We start from the raw sequence: 22,450 nt of genomic DNA, 5'->3' as shown, positions 1-22,450 counted from the left end.
ATTTCACCACTACCTACTCACTGTGGAATGTAATATCTGAGGCATGCCAGAAATCTCACAGATGGAATAGAAATCTGCACCCTAGTGATGAGCATTGAAATGAAACTCTTTCATAAGAAATTCTCTACTTACATTCTTCATTATTATTATTATTATTATTATTATTATTATTATTATTATTATTATTATTATTATTATTATTATTGAAAAGTAACAGCTGAAGAAAGTTCCACTGGCGTGGATTTGTTTAAGGTGGATCTAGCTTGCTAGGAAGTGACCCACACACTATGATTTCAGAATCCTTCACTACGGCACATGCATGAGACATGGTGTTGAACACTGAAACTGCGACGGACTGGTGCTAACTCGAGAAAAACCGAGTGGCGCCTTCATAGCCAGTCTGCCTGGCATTTTTTCTTCCGCTTCACTTGCCGTACTGAAGCCCATCTTCTCCGCCGAGTAAACCGTTGAGTTAATATGTTTCAGTAGCATTTCCTCTGCCGAGGGACAATCGGCCCTTCTGAAGAGCCTCAACTGCCTGGCCTCTTTAGACATAAACACCATCCGCTCGATTGCTAAATTTATTGGCTTCAAAGAGGATTTCATTGAACGTATAATTAATAAGTTCAGATACCGCCCAAAAACCACCTTACTTAGGGATAAACCCAGTTATAGCATATTTTCAACATTCACTTTTAACAAAAACGTACATAACATCACTAATATTTTTAAGAAACAGAATGTTGGCCTGTTTAGATTGTACTCTTATTTATCCCCAAGTCCGGGGCTACCTCTTCTGCCATCTCCACCGTACTGAAGTCTTATCTTCTCCGCTGCAGATACTGTTGAGGTCTTCATTCATAACCGTGAGCTGGGACCCTTACCGGATGTTACGCACGGGGTCAGTGAGCTCTGGGACTCACATAGGCAGGGGTTTCACTCCCTGGGGAGGGCTGTCTCCGAAGAGGGTCCCTACCTACTACCCTTTGAGGCGTTTCAAGTATCAGCTAAAGCATACTATGAAAAGAGCTGGAGTTAACACTCAATTCTGGGATGTGCTTGCTGAGAATCGTACACTTTGGCGCCACACTGTTTCTACATCAGTTTCGGTGTTTGAAGAGGAACGACAGCGATGTGAAGAGGATAAATGACAAGCAGAGAAGCTCCGTCATGCTCAGTTCCACCCTCCCTCAACCATGTCATGTGATCTGTGTGGACGTATGTTTCATGCCAAGATTGGGCTACTAAGTCAATGAAACATATTCACAAAGCTTTGTCAGTGTGAAAATGTAAGCTGCTGAAGAATATGTTTACTCAGATACAAGTTGCAGCTGACGACGAGTATAATTGTTGTTGTTGTTGTTGTTGTTGTTGTTGTTGTTGTTGTTGTTATTATTATTATTATTATTATTATTATTATTATTATTATTATTATTATTATTATTATTATTATTATTATTATTATTATTATTATTATTATTATTGAATAAAGTCTATAATTTTTATTGTCTTTTCAAAAATTCGTTGTGGTATTTTAATGCTTTATGTTGTTATTGTTTCAGAAAAAAGCAGTGGGAAGTGACCTCTATGAACAAGTCTTCTATTCATTGGATCTCATCGAAAAGGATTATTTTGGTCTTCAGTACACTGATGCTAATAACGTTCAGGTAATTCCTTTTAATATATTATTGTTTATGAAAACTGTATATAGTCTCAATATCTGGTTAATATTTCTGTATGTACCTTTTTATCTTTATATGAATTAGAAGGTGAATTTTTTACTTACGAAATTGAAAGTTTACATTTGAAGCAAAATGTAAAAAATAAAGCACTCATAAGAACTAAATATCTGTAGTCAAAAAGCTTTTATAATTCTTCATTATCGTCATAGGTAGAGACCGGATTTTAAAGTTTTTATTATTATTTCAGTATGAAACATGAAATAATTACAGTCTGCAGACCTGTCTTCCACTGATCAAATTACGTGGTGTTGAATTCCCTTTTCCCCCCTTCTTTTAGTCCATATTTCCTTTTTTTTTTTTTTAAATATTTCTTATTTTTGGTCCCGTTTTTTACAGAATAATTGCAAAAATGTAGGTAATTCCTATATTTTTTTTTCTGACAAAACCTCTAACTTTGAAGAGAACTTAATGGTCCACCTATTCAGTACATTACAGTTTGTCATTGAGATTAAGTTACAACATATTATTTACTTGGTACTAGTTTCGACGCTGATGTGTCATCTTCAGCCGATCGTGGACACGGGCAATCATACAAAAATTACAGATACACAATAAAATACAAGTTCATTATCACTATAACAGTACTCTTAAAATGAAAAATTCCTAAATAAATTGACATTAATGGCTATGTTTATCTTCATTTTCAACAAGTAAGTTCTTGAGAGTCAAATGTAACACATTGTGATCTGTAGGTCTTCCAAGTTGGGAACTTGGGAGTCCTTGGTTGACTTTTAGTCACAACTTGGTATTGGATAAAAGTAAATTGTTCTTTAAGAACTTGTTATGCTTTGTTCTGAATATAAGTAATGATTCTGTGAAAGATAAAAGCAATCTTAAAAACACAGCTGTGAACAGTTGCATGTGTGTATTTCTACTGGCTTATTGTTGTAACATGTCTGTGAGATCCTTAAGAAGTTAAACGAACAACATTTCACAGTTCAATGCGTGACCTGTAGTATAAAGAAAAAAGTACTTGGTTAGAGAAATGTTTTTATGGAGTGGAGTGCTGAAGTAGAAAAAGTGTGTCGTGTTTATTAATCTATGAGACTCACCTCGGACCGCTGTTGAATGATCTGATGTGTGGAAGGAACTAAGCGTTGTGGCAAGCTTGAGTCAAGGACATGCCGTGAGCCGATGAAGATGGGGACAGGGATGAGGGGCTGAGGGAAGGGGCTGGGGGGCAATCGAGTAAGGGGAATCTGGAGGGCGTTCTGGGAGAAGCGCATAACAAGATGAAGTGTAGTGCGTGATGTGAAAAACTGAGCTATTATTTGGAACTTTAATGTTTTTAAAAAACATAATAAGGAAATCGAACAGTATTTTTTGTTTTTCGGAGATATCGTTCATATTTAAATTTGAATTAAAATATTGGTCTAAATGTATGTAACAATATTCAGCAGTGTCAAGTAACGGACCTTTACTTAAAGACTCCACTATCTCAATATCCGGATCTATACCAGAAAAAGTGTGTTTTAGATCATGGACATATTGGCCCCCAGCGGAAAATCTGTTTTACCTTATAGCGTTAACGTACTCCATATACCTAATCTTGAAGCTGTGTCCAGTTTGTCCTATGGATGAACAGTTACAGTCATTACAACAGAACTTGTAGACTCCTGATTTAGAAAAAGGATTGCATCTATTTTTTTGAAGTGGAGTTATGTAAAATCTCCGTACTTCTGTTATTAGTTCGGAAGGAGATATTGACATTCTGTTTCTTAAAAATATTAGTGATGTTATGTACGTTTTTGTTAAAAGTGAATGTTGAAAATATGCTAGAACTGGGTTTATCTCTAAGTAAGGTGGTTTTTGGGCGGTATCTGAACTTATTAATTATACGTTCAACGAAATCCTCTTTAAAGCTGTTAAATTTAGCAATCGAGCAGATGGTGTTTATGTCAATTGTGTGTTTGTACATTTGTTTAATTACTAGCAATAATTTTAAATTGGGAATAATGAACTAATGTGACCCACAAAGATGCAATATACTGATTCTTATTCTGACCACCACATGTGTCTCAATAGGCTATTAAATGATTTGCTGCCGTGCGCGTAGAGGCGCGCGGCTGTGAGCTTGCATCCGGGAGATAGTAGGTTCGAATCCCACTATCGGCAGCCCTGAAGATGGTTTTCCGTGGTTTCCCATTTTCACACCAGGCAAATGCTGGGGCTGTACCTTAATTAAGGCCACGGCCGCTTCCTTCCAACTCCTAGGCCTTTCCCATCCCATCGTCGCCATAAGACCTATCTGAGTCGGTGCGACGTAAAGCCCCTAGCAAAAAAAAAAAAAAAAAAAAAATGATTTGCTGTTGTGCTGACGTTCCTCAGGCAATACAGAATACATGAACCTACTTCTGTTGGACACCTTCGTGCTTTATCTTCACCTCGCGTGTACATGAAGGCCTAACCTTTAACATTTTCACAGTTAATGTATTCCTACATTATACACGTGAAACTTCCTCTTGTAAAAATACACGCTTTTTCTTTTCTTCGAATTTGTATCACTGTTTATATTTCTCATGGTCGATATTTGTCATGATACTATGCATATCACATGACTCAGAGAAAGCGAGGGATTGGTCATGAGGACTTGGCCCACTATGACACTATGGCTAGTTCAATTTGGTTGATATTTTGTGACCCTGTAGCACATAAACGGGATGACGTGGAGATAACCCAGTTGAAGAGTTAATACGTAAGGCAGAAATGAACTGCTAGATGGTATTAACTCAATTTCAACGGTTGGTAGATTTGGCCCACTATGGTTCTCAGCCCTTCAATTGCAAACTGGGCGAGTAACATATTATATTACTATAAACAATATACGTACAATGTGATATAAAATACATATAGTGACAATTTCACACTTAAAAATGGAAAGTAGGTAAAATATATGGTGGTATGTTGCAACACATTACAGGTGTTATAGTCTGTGGTTGTGAAACTGTTGATGTTACACATTCAGTATTGGGTTGATGATATACGAGTTTAAAATTTTGATGTACATGTTAAAATGTTGAAGTAAAATTGAAGTTTGTTTGTCTCCTCATTCCCGTAAATTCATACAGATGTCAGAAACCTACCAAAATCTGAGAGGAATTTTTTTTGTTGCTCTAACAGGCTGCAGGTATTTATATTTGACACACAAATATTGACAAATTGTGCCAATGAGAACTGTTACTTATAAAAACCTTTTGCACATGCCCATTAACTTCCCATCTACACCATAGGCCCTATGGAAACATTATTAGTTAAAGATGGTCTTAATCGCAGTTGGACTTGTCCAGTGAGCCTTGTAGCACATGTTGCATCAATGAGATCAGGTCAGAAGCATACGAAACGACTGAGCATAATTTGCTGATGGGAATTATTTACTAGATTTAGACCTTTCTGTCATCTAATTTATGAGCAGTTGAAACTTTGTGTGCTATGGCCACATGTGTTAATGATTTTGTTGAATGTGATAGTAAGATTGTCCAGGGTTCCTTGTGTCATGTCAGTTTCAAGCTAAAAAAACATATGAAAGATTGAATAGTTCAACATCTTCAGTATGCAAGACATCAGGAAATTAACACGTTTGCGGCTGCTCGGATATCGGCAACCATTACCGTGGTACCGTAATACTTTTTTTGTTTAAAGGAGTACATTTCTGTGTCCTTATGCATTTTAGATTATGATTTTAATTATTTCAATATTATTTATGTGCATACAAGCCATGCCGCACGCTGCGTCAGCGGCACTTTTCGCTTTCGGTGCCGTTTGATGCAGCATGTGCATCATGGCTGGTAATTAAGTGGAACGAGGAAAATAATGTTTTGTTCGATTGTAGAACTTCTTTAGAACAGAAAAATACGTTTTTAAACATTTCACACAAAAATACTGTGCAGTAGAATCTTATTATTGCCGTGTGAACAATGTATACATACATTACTCCATAAGCTGTACATTGTAACTAGTCAATAGTGTGTGCTACTTTTCAGTGACACTTCCTCGCAAAAATAACTCTTCTACAAATGCGTTACATTCAGTTACAGTGTTATTCAGCAAGTTGTCATCTGCAAGCAAGCGAAAATAATCAATAGGTTTCGCGTCACTTGGCAGTGGAACCTTCATTCCCAGCTGAACAATAAAGTTTATTTGTTTCATTGAGGACAAATCTGAACTCCAAGAAATGACCCTCTGAAATATTGCCCATGTTATTTGGCGGGAGATTTGGAGATCAGATATTACATACGTCTTCCTCATCTCAGGGGCGGTTATTCCATGGAATGAAGGGAAATGAGTCATTCCCTTAAAAATTATTACACAAAGAAAAAAATACATTTAAGCATGTTATTGTATCCACTATTTATTTTAAATTTTGTGTCGTTTTATGTAATGTATAATTAACTTTATTTTAACGTGACAGTGATGCATGGGCAGTTGAGAGTTGCAAACATACATCTGTCTCCAAGAGGTACACAACGATGTGCTATCAAAGCCATTCGTCAGGCAAGTGGCTTGCCAGACTCGACCATGGCTTCACTCTAGTCCCTTCGTAATTATTCGCTTGGGTTCGGGAAGCTCTGCCCAAGGGAATGGATCTGATGACTCATTCCCTTTGAGAGTATTTGTATGTGATAAAACTTGTGATAAAAAGGTTTAATTGTGCTTGTGTTTTCGACTGGAAATATCGTACAGTAAGTTGTACCATTTAATTTACTTTGTGTTATTTGTGAAAATTACACCAAATTTACGTGCACACATAAATTAAAGGAACTACTGCGATTCTGCCGGATTAGAAGGGAATGCATTGACTGTGCTCATTCCCTGCTTTGAGTCTCTAAAGCATGGCAACTGTCGGCACGAGTGAGGAGAGTGGAGGGGAGTGTGGATGCGTATTAGAATCTCTCTTAATCCACGGCATGAGTTCGAGGACTTTTGAAGAGAAGAGTAATATAATTTCCGGTGGCAGACCAATGCCTGATTTACCGGGTGTAAAAATTAAACGAAACGTTGTGTTTGACACTTTAATTCAGAGCAGTATGCAAAAATAGGCTCATTATGTGTTGGTCAAAAAACATCAAAACTCCACTGTTGGCCTTGCGTTCTATTTTCAAATTAAAAGGGGGGTGTGGAACAGTGTAGGCTTCGATGACATGAATAACTTGCTTAAAACATCCGAGCGTCATCAGCAATCACAAACACATATCCAAGCTGAAATTCTGTTAACAACTTTCGGAAGACTAGAATAGATTTGCAACTCGATCAGCAGCGTAAACTGGAGACAATAAAACATAACGAGTTGGTAAAACAGAATAGAAAGGTGATGCAACGACTGACTGACATTTTAATGCATCTTGCAAGACAAGAACTTCCTTTCAGAGCGCATGCATAAGATAAAAGTTCCTTAAATTAGAACTCATAACGCTGCTGAGGAAGTATGACTACACACTGGCAAATCATTTGCACAAAGCAACGGTGTTCACAGGTCTTTCACATCAAGTACAAAATGATTTAATTGACGGAGTAGCCAGTGTGTTATTGACCGAAATGAAGAAAGAAATATCACAGTCACAATTCGTGGCGATTATTATTGATGAAACTACTGATATTTCTGCCCATTCCCAACTTTCAACTGTTGTTAGGTACACGTCTGCTGATGGAGAAGTACACGAGTGATTTTATTAGATTTTTTCGACGTAAGCGCCGATCGCAGTGCTCCTGCTCTTGCAGATTACATGTTCCACATATTGGACGAGTTCAACTGTGGTTCTAAACTAGTCGCTCAATGTTACGATGGAGCCGCAGTGATGTCAGGAGGCCTCAGTGGTTTACAGAAAAGAGTGAAACACAAATACCCCGACGCTATATTCATACATTGTTTTGCTCACAGACTGGACCTTGTCCTTACACAGACAATTTCTAAGAAAAAATGAATGTAATATATTCTTCATGACTCTGAGTAGCTTGGACTCTTTCTTTTTTAATTCGAAGAAGAGAACTTTTGCATTAGATAAAGAAGTCAAGAGACGATTTCCTAAAGTGTGAGACAGTTCGTGAACAAAAAGAAGAATTAGTTCAGTTGTTCGAGAATATCCTCAATAATCCAGAGCAATGGGATAGTCAAACGTATTACGAAGCTCGAGGTTTTAACAGTGTTCTCTCAGAATTCCAGTTCAATTTCATTTTATTTGTTTTTAGTGAGATATTTTGCTTAACCGATTCTCCCTTTGAAATTCTTCAAACGAAAGCACTGGATGTAAATTTCTGTATTGCCAAAATAGAGGAAACAAAAAGTACCATTCAAGGAAAAAGAAATGAACTTGAAAGAGTATAGAACAAATGTCAAGAGAGCTACGAGCTGCCAAAGAAGAGGCTATGTCAAAATGAAATCTGCGGCATAAATTCACACTAGCGTCGCATATATTGCAAGATATATGACAATATACATACCCAACTAGAAGTTCGGTTCCAAGCACTCAAGAAATCAACATTTTTACAGTTAGTTGATCAAAAGGAAACAAAGAAAAGTTTTCCTGAAGCAGCATTCTGTTCTTTGAAACAAAGTTACGGTCAGCATTTTGACTTTGCCCGTCTCAGAAGTGAGCTCAGCGTAGCTTATTCCTCCAATGAGTATCTTACGATGGGAGTTCTAAAATTTTTGTTTTATTTAAAAAGTAGTGGATTGTCATCTTCTGCCATTTCTGAACTGTTTGAGTTATATGCGTTGATTTCAACTGTCCTAGTGTCCAGTGCTAGTGCCGAACGTTCATTTTCGGCACTTCGTAGAATCCACACCTACTGCAGAAACACACAAGGACAACAGGGACTCTCGAACTTTTCTCTATTGTCGATTGAGAAGATGTTACTGAAATTGAAGTCATCAAAGAATGAAGTTGAATTCTATAGCCTTGTCATAGAAGAATTCGTTACGAAGGAGAGGCGGATGGAATTAACATTCAAATAGCACAAGACAATGTGAGTTATTGTATTCATTTTACTGTATGTATCTTCTTAGCTTATGATATGTGCTTCCCTTACTGTAACAGTCACACGCCGCCATTGCCTCATCTTCTGTAGTGTGAGAATTGGGAGTAGACACTCGACACACACATCCGTGATTAAAATTCTCACGCAGGTGGCTACAGTCACTTTTCACACTGTCAGCACTGTCGTCACTATCAATGCTGTTATTGTCACTAACGTTCACCAGATCTTCCAGACTATTGTCATTAATTGCAAATCACCTGTTTATCCCTTCCGATGAGAAGGTTCTGAAACTTCACTGTTCCCTTTTGATATCGCGGAAATGTATGCCGACTTTTAATGGCTACAGAGATTGTAATTAACAATTGATCTGATGCCCGGATGGCGCATATGTTTAATAACACCTTAACCATGCACAGATAAGAGGTCTGTTTTTTTTTTTTACATACATATTGGCGGAAATATGAGCTTTAATATTTGGCGCGGAATGTGACGCACCTGTGTCGTCATTGGCACTGAGTGAAAGTGGAGTCATGACGCATATGTGTCGTCATTGGCCGCAAACGTGTTAAATAACTTTGTGGGAAATCTTTGACACAGTCATTCATATAGGCGTTTTTCCAGAAGACAGAAGAGAAATGCAAGAAACAGAATGCCTTCTTCATAAAGTAAATGTGCTTTCAGTGAAGAATTTCTTTGAAAAGTGCATAGAAAGATCTGTCCCAGATGAAAGCACTCCACAAAAGAATTACTTGCAGCCGGTGTACGAAGTTAATGTAAAAAGTATTAAAGCTGTAATTGGAGTGCATCTCGTGTATTTTATTTTGGATGAAATGCCTGATTCTGTCTACAGAGCTGTCCTGAATGTGAATTCCCTTGTGATGCTCCTATCAGGAGATCCATCAAAGCCACTTCTTGTATCCAACGCTGCAGCCATCATCCAGAATTTTAATAACTGCTGCTGCTATACCTGACGTTCAGGAATACCGTACAAGAAAATAAGGCAAGTTGTTACTGACCAGGCACCCTAGATTGTCTTAGCATTTGGACAACTGAAACCTCTTTATCCCAATCTCCATCACATAACCTGTGTTGCTCATGCCTTACATAGGGCATGCAAAGCAGTCACAGCTTAATACCAGTTAGCAGATTGCATCATATCTTAACTCAGGAAAATGCTGATTAAGGCCCCCAATAGAATGCACTGTTACAGATAAATTACAGCTTCCCATTGCCCAAGTTTTCCCATTATGACCAGATGGGGAACTTTGATTTCATGTGCTATTTTTCTAACTTGAGAATTTCAACAAGTTTTAAGAGTTTTGTTGTGCATAGACAGTGAAGAATCTGCATTGTAGCACAGGCAAAAGCTTCATTGAGGAGTCAGAATTTGGAAACTGAACTGTATGCAGTGTACTACTCCAAATTTCTGCCTGGTGCCAATGTGAGGCTTGAAAAAGATACCTCCTCCAAGAAGACCCGCTGGAGTGTGGTAGAAGTGAACACCATGTTGGATGGATTTGTTAAAGACAAACGGAAGCAAAGTTTAACGAATCCAGATATTAGTTTTAAAAAAAACCTACTTATGTGTGCTGATTTAGTTTTTGGTATAAAAACTTAATTTTCACTGCTATTTTCAGTTGATATTAAGCAGTCATTGTCTCTTTATAAAAAGATCCTGCTTTCAAAGTGTCAGAATCTGACTTTTAAATGTATTGAAATGTTGAAAGTGATCAAATACAACATTTTCCCTATGTTGTTAAGTGATAAATGTAAGATAGTATGTGCCATGCGTATCCATGAATGTGCTGGTGTGTTTTTAGTTAAATAGCACTCTTTTGAGGGAGTTACATTGTCATTTCTAAAGTCCTTTTTGTGCTTATGACTCCCATTTTTTGTCATTTTTTTGATGAAAATTTTTTCCTTTAAATCTGGTCTAAGTGTCACCAAGTCTTGGCTACTGAATGCATGATTCGAAGCAGTGTGTCGTTTCATTCAAGTGCCCGAGTGAATCGATTCACAGGAATGGCGAGCCCACGGCACACGATTCAGCTTACTCCCAGCGGACAGTGCTGAGTGGCGCACTCACTGGACGTTGATGGGGAGCCAAGCTTCCGCTGCAGGGAGAAAGTGAATCATGGCACATCGAAAGAATCGTGAACGAGCACGGCTCAGTGAGACACAAGATACATACGGCTCCTTATCGGCACACTGGACACTGGCGGAGAGCCGAGCTTCCGCTGCAGCGAGACATACAGTGAGCCATGGCACACCGAAAGAATCGTGAACGAGCACGGCTCAGTGAGACACAAGATACACACGGCTCTGTATTGGCACACTGGACACTGACGGAGAGCCGAGCTTCCGCTGCAGCGAGACATGCAGTGTGCTATGGTACACTGAAAGAATCGTATGCTATAATGGACTCTCGAGCTCACCTAATTTGAAAATAATACCCATTTGCATTCACTGTCCTCTTCTTACAGGGAGGTTTAAATAATAGATGGATTTATTTGCAGTGTTAAAAAGGTAGTCAAAACATAATTCTGAAGTAGCTAGTAAGTAGATAGGCTATTAGGTTATACTATTTATTAGTTTAATGAATCTTAGTATTATAACTTAGTTGACATTTGACAATTAAACTCGACTCTAGCCTGTCCTATGACTATGAGTCATGCTCATGCCCACTCAAAAATACCTGTTTTATATTGGGAAGAACGGCTCAGTATTCTCTCAGTTCATATGTCACATCGTTGCACAAGACTTCAATCATATGTGGACAGTAAGTGAGCCGACTGACGCAATAACTTAACCAATGGTATGTTGAATCAGAAAACCAGTGGGCTACTGTACATCTCGGGTAGCCTATACAAAATATGACGATTTAAAAAAGTCCTCATCTAATAGAAAAATACATATTTTCAAAAATGTCTGAGGGAGTTGGACGTGCGGTTAGTATCACGAAGCTATGCGCTTGCATTAGGGGGATGGTGGGTTCAAATCCCACCTTTTATTATAATTTGGATCCACCTTATTCAATACATAAAAACTGTTGTTTAGATGAAATTACAACATATATCTCAATCAGAACTAGTTTCGACGGCCGTCTGCGTCATCATCAGCTGATATAGGTTCTTGGAAAAATTGGCAATCACATAAGTTTATCTACATGAAATAGAACACAATTTAAAACCATATTAACAACTTAAAACTGTGTTACGATTATACTGTCTCAAAGTCCATATTTTTGAGTCTTGGACTTGTAGAAAATATGGACTTTGAGACAGTATAATCGTAACACAGTTTTAAGTTGTTAATATGGTTTTAAATTGTGTTCAATTTGACGTAGATAAACTTGTGATTGCCAATTTTTCCAAGAACCTATATCAGCTGATGATGACGCAGACGGCCGTGGAAACTAGTTCTGATTGAAATATGTTGTACCGAGCTCGATAGCTGCAGTCGCTTAAGTGCGGGCAGTATCCAGTATTCGGGAGATAGTAGGTTCGAACCCCACTGTCGGCAGCCCTGAAAATGGTTTTCCGTGGTTTCCCATTTTCACACCAGGCAAATGTTGGGGCTGTACCTTAATTAAGGCCACGGCCGCTTCCTTCCCACTCCTAGCTCTTTCCTGTCCCATCGTCGCCGTAAGACCTATCTGTGTCGGTGCGACGTAAAACAAAATAGCAAAAAAAAATGTTGTAATTTCATCTAAACAACAGTTTTTATGTATTCAATAAGGTGGATCCAAATTATAATAAAAGTTGTAATCTTGGTTCAATATGGACAAACAATGAAATTTATTAATTTAACTTCAAATCCCACCGTCGGCAGCCGTTAAGATGGTTCTCCGTAGCTTCCCCAGTTTCACACCAGGAAATGCTGAGACTGTACCTTAATTAAGGCCATGGCTGCTACCTTCCTAATCCTAGACCTTTCCCATCCTGTGTCGCCGGAAACCCCCAATGTATTAGCGTGACTAGCATTTTTTCTAAGAAAGGAGTTCGTAGTATGAAGACCAGATGGCAGCTGCAAGCACTGAATGCTGTTGCTGCTGTCTTACCAGTACATACTACACAGATGCAGTAGGAGCGGTGACTCTAATGTGCCGTGAATCAGATCACTGTATCGATTCAGTAACGTGAACGGAATCAAATGAATCGATTCAGTAAAATGAATAAACGTAAGGAACTTCATATTTTTGTCCGTATTGAACTGAGATCACAATTAAATTAGAATCTAGTGGGTTCCACCTTTTAAATACAATGTTGTTGGATGGTATTCACAACATTATTTATTACAGAACATGTATCGGTGTTCAATTTTTCACACCATCATCAGCTGCATAGAAAGTGTAAAAACTTGGCGATCTAAACAATGAACAACATATTGTCATACTTAACTCCTTAATATCCATATATACAGACAATAGAATATTGCTATAGTTAAATCCTTATCATCTATATTATGCTAGGTTAAAAACTCTAATATGTAACTTGAAAACTCTTGTAAGTCCTAAATATAAAATTTCTCATCTGGTTGATGAGTCTTCACATTCCTTTATTTCTGTGATTCTATACACTCGTAATGCCGAATTCAACTGCGATCTTAAGATTGAAGAATTAAAGTTAAATGCAGTCCATTTGATGTTAAAATGTTCATTTCATGTATATATTAACCGCTTTGTTGGATTAAAAGTTCGTTATATACAATAGGATTGTTAAAACTGAGCCGTCTTCTTTGACTTTATTAGGTATAGAAACGTAGTATTTTTAATGCTGTATGTATAGTGGTTGGAACTGTAATTTAATTTGTCCTACAGTTGTTAGGCAGACATAGCTTCTCAGTTCAATGGAACCCTGTAATGATGAACCCCAATGTTAAAAGAAAAGCGAGAAAATTGATAAAGAAAACTGATTGAATCTAACTGTTGATACGGCTGACTCACCTCTACAGCTGTGTACTTCGCGTGATGGCTGCAGCACAACGAGTGTGTCTGCTTGTATCTTGTGCTGTGTAATGAAGCGCTAGGGAAGGAGAAGTTGGGACGGCAAAGGGGATGTTTCTAGAACGTTGAACATTTAGGAGAGGGTCTGGGGGGCGTTGTGGACGAAGACAGTAGTACACAAAGTTGTTACGTAGAGTTCGAAAGACTTTCAAATTTTCTGGAATTTTTAGCTTGTTAAGTAATAGAATCAATCAATCAAATAATACCTTGGGTTTTTCCGAGATTTCATTCAGATTAAGGTTAGCGTTATAATATTGGTCTAGATGTATTAGACATGCTTCCGTAATGTCAAGCTTCTGTCCCTTAGCCAGTGTTTCCATGATCTCAAGGTCTTTATCTATGTCTGTGAATTTATGTTTGTACTCATGGATATGCTGGCCTACCGCTGAGAATCTATGATATTTTACAGCGTTAAAATGTTCCTGATACCTGACATTAAAGCTACGTCCAGTTTGCCCTATGTATCCGCTCCCACAGTCTCTACATTTGAATCTATATACACCTGATTTAGAATATGGATTAACTTTGTTGACAACTGAAGCATTATGTAAAGCTGCTGTACTTCTATTATCTGTCTTGAATGCGATCCCAATATTACGTTTCTTGAAAATATTTGTAATTCTGTACACATCTTTATTAAACGTGAAGGTTGCGATTTCCTTTGCTTCTGTTTTATCTTTCATCAGACTTGCGTGAGGGCGATATATGAATTTGCTTATTATTCGTTCTATAAAATTCCCTTTAAAACCGTTAGCTTTAGCCGTAGCTCGAATGATGTTCAGTTCCTTGTCCAAGTTTTGTTTGGACATTGGTATGCTAAAAGAACGATTCACCAAGCTGTTATAGGTCGCGCATTTGTGAGCTAAGGGGTGTATCGAATCATTTCGTATTGTAACTGCAGTTTGTGTGGGTTTTCTGTAAATACTAAGAGAAAATGAAGAGGCGTGACTATTGATCTTTAGGTCCAGATAATTAATGGATTTTTCTATTTCGGATTCCGTATCTATTGTGTTAAGATTATTAAGAGTCGTAGAGGCGTTGGTTATGCGTTCATCCAGGATAACAAACACGTCGTCTACATACCTAGACCAAAATAGAATATTCTTGAATTTTTCATTATTAATTGTTTGTGTGTCCTCTAAAAAATCTAAATAGTCACCATTAGTGTGAGATATTAATTACTATACCTAGTTGTAACTCCTACTATTATTATTTATGAATACTATTGACATGTCCATACGTACTTGGTATTGAATGTTAAAAGGGCTGATGATATTAGTACCGAAGCTAGTTTTGTTTTGCATTGATTCACTACTTATGTCATTCCGTATGATATGTGGTCAGACTAGGAATTTGGTGTTGAGGGAGTAAATCTTCCAGAATTGCATCACTTGCTAATTTCCAAACATCCAGGTATCATGGAATGTTAAATTTTATTGTAGGTTATTTGATGATCTATAGCAGTTATGTTATTAAGACTATTCTACGGATTCTATTAAGACTATTCTACAGATTCCACATTTTCCCGATTAAATTATAAACAGCACATGTCTCTTTTACTCAGAACTTTCTGTCCTCAAGTTTTTTTGTTTCTGCTTAGGCACATTATAGCAATGTCTTGCATTATTAAACTTTAATTTTGTATCACACCTGTTATTATGAATTAAAAAAGGAAACTTCTTCAGCTCTCATCCTTTTGCCCAGACTGCAGCATGGAACACTGACTGTTGGACCAGAATCCACTGACCCTTGTCTCTCGCATTTAAGTACTACAGTATTAAACTCCTACCATCTGTGCTCGGATTTCATTTCACGAGATTGAAATATAGCGATGTGTCTTACCAACTGTGCTACTTAGGTCTGTTGACTTCTATTCACAGTTAACCTTGAAGCTTTTTGTGGTTCTACTCTTCTTACGGTGAAATTGTTGAGTATGAAGTCTGACCATTTGTTCTTTTGGACCCTGCACAGCTTAGTCTATTGTCTCCTATAATATCCTACCTCATCTCTGTGTATTCCATGAATCCATCCTCTGATCTGACTCATGTCTGTGATTTCTGTGCATTTATTCATAAATTGCTTAATTTCCTCAGTATGAATATTTATCTGCCACTTTTCCCACCATAATTAGAATGAAAACAATGAATAAGTAGTATCCTGTGGACAGAAATGTTTATGAAATTAGTATCCTCACTTCTGCATAAGGAAATTGATTGCCAGACTGGTGTGGTGCTATTTGTACTTGTCTAAAGGATATCTGAAAAAAATTACAGTGATCCAGTCTGAAGAAGAATAGTGAGCTATAAACTGTACATTTGAAATTTTCACTTTGTAATGGTAGTTGACATCAGTGGTGCAGCCAGTTGATATTTGTCCTGCTCCTAACTGAGGTTAGTGGCATTTGCTTTTGCATAAATGTGACAAAATTATAGCATTCAGGCATCATCTTAAGAATCTCAATATCTGAGAGAAACATTCACATGACCTTACCGTTTTTAAATAATCATCGTCGTCGATGTTGTCATCCAGCGCTTTGGCTGAATGCTCAATCAATCAATCAATCAATCAATCAATCAATCAATCAATCAATCAATCAATCAATCAATCAATCAATCAATCAATACTGATCTGCATTTAGGGCAGTCACCCAGGTGGCAGATTCCCTATCTGTTGTTTTCCTAGCCTTTTCTTAAATGATTTCAAAGAAATTGGAAATTTATTGAACATCTTCCTTGTTAAGATATTCCAATTCCTAATTCCCCTTCCTATAAACAAATATTTGCCACAGTTAGTCCTTTGGTTCAAAGGGCCCTATGTTCGATTCCCAGCCAGGCTGAGGATTTTAAATTTTTATGGTTAATTTGTCTGGCTCAGGTACTGGGTTCATCTTAATACATTTCTCTTCATTTACATACACAACTCAACAACCGCAGAAACACGCAATAGTGAATATATTCCTCCACATAGTCCTGGCGTCAAGAAGGGCATCTGGTCATAAAACTGGGCCACATATGTATCAAATGCTGGCCTCAATAAATTGGGGGAAGATGCTAGGAAGATGATAATAATAATAATAATAATAATAATAATAATAATAATAATAATAATAATAATAATAATAATAATAATAATACCGGGTGAGTTGGCCATGCGGTTAGGGGCGCGCGGCTGTGAGTTTACGTCTGGGAGGTAGTGGGTTCGAACCCCACTGTTGGCAGCCCTGAAGATGGTTTTCCGTAGTTTCCCATTTTCACACCAGGCAAATACTGGGGCTGTACCTTTATTAAGGCCACAGATGCTTCCCTTCCACTCCTAGGCCTCTCCTGTCCCATCGTCGCCATAAGACCTATCTGTGTCGGTGCGACGTAAAGCAAATAATAATAATAATAATAATAATAATAATAATAATAATAATAATAATAATAATAATAAATCATCAAAGTAATACGTGTCTCCCTTGAGTTATTCACCTGTAGACCATAAAAAATTCAAATTTTATGTCTTTCTATGAATGCTAGTAAGAAAAAGCTGATTTATTACAATATTACCTTGCTGCTCCTTGTTTTGAACATAAGTAATTTGTAAAAGAAAGATTTTTGACATTGATTGTAATGAAATTTTCATTTTTTTCTTTTTTAAGCATTGGCTGGATCCTACAAAGGCCATTAAGAAGCAGGTTCGAAGTAAGTATATTCCTTTCCTTGTTTAGTAATTGGTGCTGTTGTCTTTAAAGGAGGCTTTAGTAATGAATCAAGTGTAGCAAGGTCTTCTAAATGGAGGATAAGTTTGATAGCTTTGAAGATATGTTTGAAAAATGTTGAGTCTGTCTACATACGAAGTGGAGTACTTAAGTTTTAAAATGTGGAGTATTGGACGTCCAGATTTCGCACTAGTTACTATTACCTCATTTGATTGGAGTGAATGAAGGAGGGACCAACAAGATTCTTTCAATCAAAATGAGTGCCTTAGGACGGTAAACTCCAGGTCTCTTCTGTCTACTGTACATTACTGTATGTTGTAATATGAATTACGGCAAAGTTTGTGAAAGTTATTTAGATTTGTTGAAGACTTTATAAAGTTTAACTCTTTAATTACTATTCATGATGTATATTTTTGGGCTTATGCTGTGTAATTAATTATAAAAACACACTCAACGCGTTTTGAAAGGAACCTTGCCTTTCTTCATCAGGAGACACAGAGAAATGAAACGATGCATAACAGGTTGCTAGGAGAAAGCAACAAGGAACTTGAAATGGTGCTCTAAGATGTAAACGAGACGCCATTTTAGCCCCAGATAGAGACAACGAATGGCAACAGTAAAGCATTACTCTCTAATGGTTCTGATAATAGGTAGCCATGATTCACTGAGGTTGTAGCCTGTATCGCGGTTGAAATTATCTGGGTGTTTACGTATTTCAACCACCTCCCTGATAATTCTTGGGCGATATTGCTTTATACGGGCAAGAACATCCACTTCTTGGAACAAAACATCATGACTAGGTGTTAACGCATGATCAGCAACAGCTGATTTATCAGGTTGATTGAGTCTGATACATCTGGTATGTTCTTTGATGCGAGTACATACCGTTCTTGAAGTCTGCCCAATATAAACTTTGCCACAAGTACGGGGAGCTATGTAGATACCAGGTTGTTGCAGTTTAGGCAAACTATCCTTAGTTAGTCGCAGGAGTTGCCTAATCTTAATTGATGTTCCAAAACAGTTCGTACATGGTACCTACATAAGATTTTAACAATACGATCCGTCGTGTTATGTATGTAAGGTAGGTAAGCAGTTCCTTTTACATCTTTTTCCTTAACAGACGTCCGATTATGTGTCGATTTAAGAATTGTTGAGATCAATTTAATTACTGTAGACATACTGTACTGTATTACAATAGTGAAATATTATTGTTTTTGGTGAAATTTATCATTATTTAAAATAACAGTTTCTTTTTAAATTTCAGTTTGTTACTCTTCTAACTTTTCAATTTTCAGTTGGTCCACCTTACACTCTTCGGCTTAAAGTCAAGTTTTACTCATCAGAACCTAACAGTCTTCGGGAAGAGCTGACTAGGTACCAGTTCTTCCTTCAATTGAAACAGGACATCCTTGAGGGTCGGCTAGAGTGTCCCTACCAGACTGCTGTTGAATTATCAGCTTTAGCTTTACAGTGTAAGTTAACCTGGATTAATTTCATGAGTGTATCCTGTGGGGCAGATGACCTAGATGTTAGGCTCCTTTAAACAACAAGCATCATCATCATTACATCATCATGAGTGCATCTTCTGGTAGTTTATTTGTTGTCTGCATAAATTCTTTGTAGAGAAATCATGATACTTTCATGATGGAATATTTGACATTTTGAAACTATTTAGGTTAAAGGCCTGGAGAAGTCTGAACCATTTTCTTAGTATTTGTGAAAGGAGGCAAACTACCACATTTCTTAGACCAAAACCATATTCAACAGTTGTGTATTTATAAATAATTTTCTTAGGGGGCTTCATGTAATTTTACTCCTCCTGTAGTGGACAATAACTTACAGTTCACTAAATATATTGCATTTAGTCTTATTTAAGCATTGTTAATCCTCCACAGTGTTGAAATTTAAATGCCTGTTGTTTTTGTGATGTAGGTCTGTGTTTACCCAGGGCATTTAAGGTTAATGTAGTCTTGTACCATTTAGTTGACAACTATATATCTTATCTATCATTTCGAAACCGTGTTCGTCTTAATGCCTGCCTACAAACAAGTATATGATTGTTAGTTACTTGTTAGTAACTTCATTCAAAATAATATGTCACTGTGGATGCTGTCAGGAAATTGTAACACTTAAAGAGGTTCAGAATCTAGCCATCAAAACTGATGCTTGAAATTGCCAGGAATTGAGGTGAAAAATGTAAGGAGTACGAGTAAAACAGACAGCCTTTATTTTTTCAACAATATAGTGGGCTTGAGAAAGTTTCTTGCCAGATAATCCTTGATCACAAAAACGACTATTAATACAAAATATAACACAGCAGTTTCAGAGATAAAAGATGTGAATGTTTTCATGTTTAAAACAAGAAGAAGAAATATATTTATTACTTCATTCTTATTTCATTCATATGAATTTTAAGCATTATAAGGGTACATGACCTGGTAGAATCTTTGTGTTGTTCTATTGCTAGTTTGACAGATACAAACAATATATCACCAGTGATGAACTAACAGTAGTGATGCACTTTGATAGGAAACCAAATTCAACAAACAGTAATGCTAGGCAAAACTGAAACAAACCTTCAGGTGTTAATTCATTCAGACGGGAAAATATGTCAGAATTATTAGCGAGTAGATACATTTTTACCTGTAACTCATGAATACCAAATTAACATGATATCAGAGTGCTCAGATTGACTTATAGATTAAACAATAGATGTTATATTTATTGTGAACAAGGTCCTGTATTCTGGAATATTATACACAAAAATCTACTACAGTACTAATGTTGAGTAACATCATATTTCCTAAGATCATGGAGGTAGTTGAGTATTTGTATAGAATTCCCATAGAAATCTGAAAAGTCACACCCCAGTAGTTTGGAATCCATGTTAAACTAGAGGTCCCATGGCTATGATAACGTCAACAGTCGTGTAAAACTACAAGCTTACTTGCTTTTTGTGAAGCCTTTGTGGTAAAGTCTGGTCAGGGCGTTAGATATGAGAGTCACTATGAATCATGTAATGAGACTGAAAAGGCCTATTTCATTATATTCTCAAGTAATATAGAGATCTAAAGCTCTCTATGTAAAATGGTCACAATCAGCGCAGTATTTATGGACTTAAATTAAGCATATAGTTGACTAATTCCATGTGGATGTCATAACTACCACCACCATCTTGCAAATAATCAAACAGTTCTTCATCTTAAGGACTTTTCCGCACTTGACTTGATTCCACTAGTTTTCTAATTTTTTATATCATAAGAGTAGCAAGTCAAAGGGGTTGGGGGGGGGGGGGTAATCTGTGGGTCAGTATGTTTGTTTTGAAGGCTGCAAGATGCTCCTACTAGTGGTCAAGTTGATAATTAAGAGATATTTACTAGGAGAAACAATCTCCATTGTTGTGACAAAATAAATCGTTGAAGCCATTGTAAACAGGTTATTAAATCCAATATATACGTCATATAACCTTCAAGATTTTCTGTTATGTCGAATACAAAATAAAAAATTTATGAATACACTCTAAAAGAAAACCTTTAAAATTACATAGCATGTTTCGTTCTGAAATAACTTTCTCAGATTCTATCTAATCACTTCTATAAAATGTATGTATATGTACAAAATGATTATGTTCTGCAAACTTGTCAATGTTTATGAATGGCTGATATATAAACAAGTGCATAAAACCATATGACTGCTAAAAATATGTGTTCAACACCTTAATAAATTTAGAAACCTTTTCTGAACTTTTATTTATTTATATATATATTTATTTATTTATTTATTTATTTATTTATTTATTTATTTATTTATGTATTTATTTATTTGTTTGTTTGTTTGTTTGTTTGTTTGTTTGTTTGTTTGTTTGAAAGTACACAGGCAGTAGGCCCAATACAGTACCTTCTTAACACAACAGTACTTACAATGCATACATGGAAGTAAAGATAATACATAATAATAATAATAATAATAATAATAATAATAATAATAATAATAATAATAATAATAATAATAATAATAATAATAATAATAATAATGCTAAAGATAATAAAGACAAGGAAGAAGAATGAATGGAAAACACATATACAGAGAAAATGACAATGCAAAGTACATCAATGATTATGGAATTGAAACAAGGATAGCCGGGCTGAGTGGCTCAGACGGTTAAGGCGCTGGCCTTCTAACCTCAACTTGGCAGGTTCGATCCTGGCTCAGTCCGGTGGTATTTGAAGGTGCTGAAATACGACAGCCTCATGTCAGTAGATTTACTGGCACGTAAAAGAACTCATGCGGGACTAAATTTCGGCACCTCGGCGTCTCCGAAGACCTTAAAAGTAGTTAGTGAGATGTAAAGCAAATAACATTATTATTAAACAATGATATAACTAGAGTAGTAAGTGACTATAATAATAAATACGTTAAAGAGCACTTATTATATAGAAAAAGGAGTCTGAATTAATAAATTAGAAATTAGAAACACAGGCCTTTAAATGTGTATTAACGACAGTGTGTGATTCAGAAAATAAATCTATTCCTGCAGCAAATGTGTTGTAAAATCATGGCATTTTAATGAATGGCGAGTTCAAGTGATGCGATGTTCTAGATCTTGGAACTTGAAATACTGTGTTCATGCGAGCTTCAGCTCATGGAACATGAAAAGAGATAAAATTGAGCAGTTCTATGGAATTAAATTTATTTCTTACAATTTTATTTAACGTTTTTAGAGAAATAACGATTCTTCTGTTGCTCAACGACGTGAGGTTAAAGTTACTTCTTAAATACTCTGTTGATGTATCTAAAGGGCAAAATGTCGTAATGTTTTATAATACAGATATCACAAAAACTTGTTTTGAACAACTTCAATGTGCAAGTGGAATCTCAATGTAGAAAATACACTGCATTCATCACTAATTCAGATCAATTTCAGTTCCGAAAAGCACCATTTGGTCTGTGCAACTCACCAGCAGTGTTTCAGTGATTGATTAAGTATGTCTTCCGACCATTAGTAGTTCAGGTCATAGTACTCATTTACAT

General features: G+C 36.6%; 1 protein-coding gene across 2 annotated transcripts in view; it reads left to right on the top strand.

Annotated features, from left to right (window-relative positions):
• Positions 1–22,450, top strand: part of yrt (erythrocyte membrane protein band 4.1-like yurt) — a 454,068-nt gene that overhangs the window by 104,028 nt on the left and 327,590 nt on the right. For both annotated transcript variants that reach the window (XM_067140591.2, XM_067140590.2), the window contains exons 2-4: positions 1,563–1,667; positions 17,360–17,402; positions 18,715–18,891. In XM_067140591.2, coding sequence (XP_066996692.1) covers positions 1,563–1,667; positions 17,360–17,402; positions 18,715–18,891 — 325 coding nt within the window. The remainder of the gene's footprint in view (positions 1–1,562; positions 1,668–17,359; positions 17,403–18,714; positions 18,892–22,450) is intronic.

The sequence above is a fragment of the Anabrus simplex genome, chromosome 2, assembly GCF_040414725.1.
Source record: "Anabrus simplex isolate iqAnaSimp1 chromosome 2, ASM4041472v1, whole genome shotgun sequence".
NCBI classification, from domain to species: domain Eukaryota; kingdom Metazoa; phylum Arthropoda; class Insecta; order Orthoptera; family Tettigoniidae; genus Anabrus; species Anabrus simplex.
Note: the sequence above shows the minus strand (reverse complement) of the source record. Positions and strands in the feature narration are given on the sequence as shown.